General features: G+C 32.1%; 1 protein-coding gene across 1 annotated transcript in view; it reads left to right on the top strand.

Annotated features, from left to right (window-relative positions):
• LOAG_17028 (kynureninase) overlaps window positions 1–5029 on the top strand; it is a gene marked incomplete at its 5' end in the record, with an annotated part of 7561 nt that extends 2532 nt beyond the window's left edge. The window contains 12 exons of the mRNA XM_020449687.1: window positions 144–353; window positions 636–823; window positions 1268–1433; window positions 1750–1870; window positions 2075–2219; window positions 2494–2640; window positions 2910–3056; window positions 3221–3446; window positions 3788–3873; window positions 4158–4277; window positions 4504–4620; window positions 4760–5029. Of these exons, the coding sequence (XP_020306736.1) occupies window positions 144–353; window positions 636–823; window positions 1268–1433; window positions 1750–1870; window positions 2075–2219; window positions 2494–2640; window positions 2910–3056; window positions 3221–3446; window positions 3788–3873; window positions 4158–4277; window positions 4504–4620; window positions 4760–4891 (1805 nt within the window). The 3' untranslated portion in view covers window positions 4892–5029. The remainder of the gene's footprint in view (window positions 1–143; window positions 354–635; window positions 824–1267; window positions 1434–1749; window positions 1871–2074; window positions 2220–2493; window positions 2641–2909; window positions 3057–3220; window positions 3447–3787; window positions 3874–4157; window positions 4278–4503; window positions 4621–4759) is intronic.
• Between the last annotated feature and the right edge of the window lie 1470 nt (window positions 5030–6499).

The following is a 6499-nucleotide window of genomic DNA, read 5'->3' on the forward strand; positions in this document are numbered from 1 at the left end:
GAATCCATATTACTCTCTCATTTGCTAGACCTTCCTGTATTTCCCGAATCCTCAACATATGTTGTCATCCAATCTGAACTGATACCAAGCTTTATATATCAGTTGAACACTTTGACGATCTCTTTGACATATCAAGGTTACAGGTCTACCAAAGCTTGGCTCAATGCAACGGGTGATTAGCCGGAAACGACGTCATACGCAAAAATTACTGGAAGAAAGTTCAAATCCTACTTCATCAGGTTACGATTCAAGTAATGTTGCTTCGACATCAGTATCAAGCGATGGGAATTGCTCCATTAGTGATCTTTTCCAGACTGCTGAACGATTACAGTTCCTTTTCACTCCTTCAGGAGGTAAAACTTGTGATTTCTAACATTTCAGCATCATTGGCACTGTCCTGCTATACAGTGTAAGATAATGTGACCAATCTGGATTATCAGTTATCAATTGTATATCTGGATTATCAATTTCTAATGGCAGTCCATTTAATTTAACGATCGGTGTTCATCTGATCTTGACCAGCTAATACTGTTTCTTTGATATGCTTGAAATATCTGGGAAAAATTTAGCATCATATTTCAGGCATCGATTCATTATTCCACCAACCATTTTTCAAAGTTAAAGTATTTTTGAAGGATTCAAAGAAATTGGACTCAAAAAAGCTAAAGATATGGGTGCTGAAGATGATATTAACGAATCGAGTAATATGAAAAAATCGCGGACAGGTATGGATGATCGGAAAATTGATCTGTCAACGTTCCAATCACTTTTTGCTGATGCAGGCATATCCGATGAAAAAACAGAATGTCCTTTTAAACCTTCAGTTAATCATTTTCGCATATTTTTTTTCAAACATTTGCGTAGATAAATCTTATATTTGCTTCCTTTTATTATTATTTTTACTTCATAAATATTTCAGATATTAAATTTATTGTACTTTTTTTTCCTTATTCTTTTCGACTGTATTACTTACTTCTTAACAAACTTTCATTGAGTTAGAAGACTGTGTAAGAGTTTTAATTCTAATGATAAAAGGATTAACTGTTTTTATTTGTCCTAATTACTCATATTAGTCTTGGGGTAAGATGTCATTGCTTTTTTTTTTGCAATTAATATTGTGAAAAACTTGTTTGGGTTAAAGGGAAAAAAGCGTTGCATTTTGAGATTCTTTGCATTATCTTATCTTCACTGTCATGAAATTTGTATCAAAAATTTAGCGCGACTTTTTTTCCCCCTTTGAAAATTATATTTCTGAAGAATTTTTCAGAGAAGTAAACGAATGGAAATTCAGATTCATTTACAACGTGTTGCTCAAGACATCGGCATATCTGATCTTACTTCATTTGATCTTGCCGAAGCATTAGATGATGCGGATCCATTGAAATTTCTGCGCAATGAGTTTGCTTATCCAAAAATGAGAACTCTACCACATGGTAAGTTGTTTCATTGAAAATTTTCAAACTCTACAATTTTGAATAAAGTGATAAGTGTTACTTTTGAAAGCTTAAATATTTTAGTAATGTTGGGAAGCTTTTAAACTGAAGCTCAAAAATGGTTGCATGCTGTGCCATTGTAGAGCCGTTATTCGAAAAATATTGAGCAAATTGGCGATAGCAAAAATTAAAAAGCTAGAAGTAAACCAACAATCATGTTTTATTATTTCCATGAAAGTGAAATGCATAAGATGTGTTCCAATTTGATTGTCTTTATTGCACTTGTGTTATTGTTCTCTATTTTTTTTTTTTACAGTTGATTTATTATTGGTGAATGCTAACGATGATGCCATTTATATGTGTGGCAATTCGTTAGGATTGATGCCGAAAGGTACGAAACGTCTTATGGACGAACAGTTTGAGAAATGGGCTAACATGTAAGTGTGTATTGCCTTAAACAAACTTCATCTGTAGGATTTACATGTAATACCTTAAGATTTATATCGATGTTGTTTTGCCCCTTTCTCAATCAGATGTTTAAGTCCAAATTTAACGAAAGCTAAAAATGTGGTATTTTCATAAAATTTCAATCTTCACTGTTCCATTTTATTTTCTCTTTCTGTATGATAATTTAACTCTAGGGGTGTTTTTGGGCATTTACAAGAGCCATTAGCATGGGCGCAAAGCGATGAAGCGGTACTTGGTAGTATTGCCGAGTTAGTTGGAGCTCAACGAACAGAAGTAGCTTTGATGAATAGTTTAACTGTTAATTTACATATTTTGTTGGTAAGTGATAATTCCACTAAAATTGAAAAGAAATTAGACGAAATCGAAGATTTCAGATTCTTTCAGAAATCTTCGATTTTTTCAGAGAATATTATCCGTCATAAACTTGTTTTTAGACGGTAGCTCCTGTATTATGTGTTGTATTAGAAATTCAATTATAGCTCGAGTTTCTTTATTTTCCTATTGTTATCTCTGAGAATGCAACCTATAGTTCTTTTTTTTCGGACATTTCACTGCCTCAGTATAGTAATAGTATAGAATTTTTTCATTGCAGGCAGCTTTTTATAAACCTACTCTGAAACGCCATAAAATCTTTATTGAATCAAAAGCATTTCCCTCAGATCATTATGCAGTTGAATCGCAGATTCGTTTAAAAGGATTTACTGTTGAAGAAAGTTTGATCTGTATGCAACCACGAGCCGTAAGTTTTTTTTATATCTTTAGGTTCTGAAGGATTGATGTAAATCCTCAATTTTTCTTTTAAATTTTGGATGTTTTATCATATCTAAAGTCTACGTTATGAAAGCTAGATTGAAGCTGAATATGTTTCACTTTTCATTGAATAGTTGTAGCTTTTCCGGATAACGAGTTATTGTAAATGATTGATTGGCATACCTTTTTTTTTCAGCTATCATAGGTTACTGCTGCTTACTTAAGTCTGAAATAAAAATTTCACTTGTCATTCTGTAGGGTGATGATTGTATTCGAAACGACGATATTATAGCGCTAATTGAAGAACAAGGTGATGCGATAGCAATCATTTGGTTTAGTGCTATTCATTATTATACGGGTCAGCTTTTTGATATAAGAAAAATAACTAAAGCTGGGCATGATAAGGCAAGTGTTTCAAGCTTTCTCTTCCCCATTTTTATCTCAGATCTTGATAGCTTTCAATTTACGAAGAATTTATACTGCTTAGTTCATGTCTATCATGAAATCATTCCGTTATACTCATTATTAATTGTAATCTTATTGGATAAATTAGCTTCCTATGTTTCTAGGGATGCCTTGTTGGTTGGAATTTAGCGCATGCATTTGCAAATATTCCGTTATCACTGCATGAATGGGATGTTGATTTTGCTTGCTGGTGCACCTATAAATATAGTTGTTCCGGTGCTGGTGGTATTGGTGGTTTTTTCGTGCATAAACGTTTTGAAACTGACCAACGTGAAAGAATGGTTGGTTGGTGGGGACACAAGAAAGAGACGCGTTTCATTATGGATAATCGTTAGTTTCAGATTTGTAACATTTAGTTTTTTTTTTCACTCGGATTTTGTCAACTGGCCTTTATGCAGTAAGGTATTCTCGGTTTATTTCAAACTCCCAAGATATATATGGTGTATGATATCTGGAATCATTAACCATTAACATCCCCCTATACTGACATTACCAAAAAACCGGTAATTTCAGGACAGTGCGCTTGATGGACTGTATGCTAACTGGACATACCATGACTAGATAAAGGTGAAAGTTCTTTCCATCAAAATTCCAACTGGATTTTTACCTCAGCCCTAAAGTAGTGGTTTATGTAGGTTGGAGGTAGACTGAACAAAATATTTTATTTTCAGAATTGGATTTGGAGAGTGGTGCAGCAGGTTATCGTATCAGTAATCCACCAATGATGCTTATAGTTCCATTGATTGCTTTTTTAGAGGTAACATCGCTTTCAGTGATTTCGTAACATAGAGCATCTTATTTTTTAAATTAGGAAAAAATTCAGTTGGATGATGAACGTTAATAATGTAGTCACAGATATTATTCTGTTTTGTGTAAACTATTTCTTTATATATCCGAAACGACTTCATATGAGGCACCAACTCTATTTATTAGCAACATAACTGACTGAAACCTGGACGATAAGACTTAGATAATCTTATAATCTAGTAACTGTTTGACTTGATTAACCAAAAAAAGTTTGACTTTACATTTGTTTCGTAGGTGATTTCGAAAACAACAATGCAAGATTTACGAGCAAAATCTATGTTGCTTACTGGTTATTTGGAATACCTCATCAACCATTTCCTCAGTCCATCTTCGTTAAATCGAAGAACTAAAAAGGTAACTTTTCATTCTGTAAAATAAACGGATATTTGTGCGTCATCTGAATATCTGGTGTTTTTCTTTTTTTTTATACAGATCATTTTTGCTCTTTGAATCAATGGCATAGATCATCTAGTCGTTATGAAGACTTGCACAGTCTTCTGGTCTTGAGTACTGATGGAATGTTTGTATATTTAACTCAACTCGGTAAATCCTTTTTTTGACCCTCATTGTATTATTTTAGGTAATGTGTACAATCATGACGCCGTCTGATCCTGAACAACGTGGATGCCAGCTTTCGCTAAAATTTAATGTTGATATATCACTTGTATACGAGGAATTAGTTAAAAGGGGTGTAGCGGTATGTTTAGTATAAATTTTCTATCAAGCTAAGAAAAAGTTTTTTTTTCACAAATATTTGCTTGTGGATTTTTCAAATATGAAAAATGGCCTGTTTCATAACTATTCGCAGGACGGTCTAAAGATTTCTCACTTTCTAGGTTGATAAGCGATATCCTGATGTGATACGTGTGACACCAGTACATTTGTATAATAGTTATACCGATGTTCATCGTTTTATGAGAGCACTGTTGGACTCACTGATTGTTGTTGAAGGTTATCGTGAGAAATAGTTATGATTCGAATTTTTCCTCGTATTGAAAAAATATAAGGATTGTATTTAGCTATTTAACAGCTCTTTCATGTAACACTAATATAAAGAAAATGTACAGTTTTTTTTCTTATACAACTTCTGATAAAAATTATCGGCGTTTGTTAACGAGAATTCGGATGTCAAAAGTTGTGAATTTTGCAATTTATGCAAAATCGTGTCAATGTCAAGACCTTATCAATATTTGGGTCAGCGGCAGTCTTATAATTTTTCTAATCCAACAGTTAGAATATTTGATTGATTAATTTTCACGAAATAGTGAGAAAACCCTGAAGTGATCCTAATTAAGCTAAAAAATAATGGACTATTACCAAATGAATAACTAGATGCTTCAGATCGATTTCTTTTATCTATTATTAGAAACACCTACTCTGTTTGTACATAAAGGATCCGCTTAGTTCGAATCATCTGATAATAATGAGGTATGGTAGTATAACCGTAACTTTAACTGGTTGCGGTAATGAAATAGTCTAGCTCAATGACATTGGGACTTTTCAAGTGAATGGAAAAGTCTAATGGTCATACCTGAAAATATGATCACAAGCAACAGGTGCATGTGGACAGTAAACTGATAAGTAAATGTCATCGAAAATGAATGAAGGAAAAAGAATCCATCTAAACCGAGTAATGTATTTTAGTATTGGGTGGAGCATGGAAATTTATGGATTGTTCCAACACCAAGAGCAATAACAAGTTTTATGATGATTCATGGTTATTATATTTCCTAATACGACCAACAATTTATTAAAAATTTCAGGAGTTAACTTGCAAATTTACCCTTGAAACTTTCCTAGCTAAAATTTGAATGATCAAATTTAAATTTTCATCGTATTTCTGATCCCGCATGTGTAACATTTTCAATTGAAAAATTCGCTTTTTACGTCAAAGGATAGCAAACAAAAATAGTGAGTGAAATAAAAGAATTGAAATAATCGAAAGCTGTAAGAATCAAGGAAGGAAAAAAAAGAAAAAAAAGTCTGCTACAAGCAAAATGTCAAATTTGTTACTTTTCTATCTTATGCTGCTTACTAATAGCTGAAATATAAGCTAAGTAGTTTCAAGATTTAATCAATTTTAAATAACAAAGCCAAGTGGTTTCATTTAATTTTTTAAAAACCGGGGACAAATATTCGAAAAGAAATTGATATAAATCGTAAGTTTCATAAATATTACAACGGGCATTACACTTAGAATTTGATCATTGCTGCAATGAGCAGCAAAAATTGAACAAATTTATCAAATCTAAATTTACTAACAAAAGTTAAATATATTTGATTAAAAATAAATGATAAATAATCATTTTCATATGTCAATTCTCTTGCATTAATTATAATGTATTCCGAGGAAATTTAACAATTCTTTGTGCGGAAATTTTCATTTCTTTATTGCTAGCAAAAACAATCCATTAATTGGATCGATTGAAGGTGTGGCAAAATTAACTTTTGTTGTAATAATTTTCAAATTACTTTCATTTATTTATTGTATGTCAATTTCTTTTTGTATCCAAATTTAAAATTCTTTATTATTTAAAAAAAAAAGAAAAATTTCTTTTGTAATTTAATTCGATGAT

The sequence above is a fragment of the Loa loa genome (assembly GCF_000183805.2).
Source record: "Loa loa unplaced genomic scaffold supercont3.35, whole genome shotgun sequence".
In the NCBI taxonomy this organism is placed as follows: Eukaryota; Metazoa; Nematoda; class Chromadorea; order Rhabditida; family Onchocercidae; genus Loa; species Loa loa.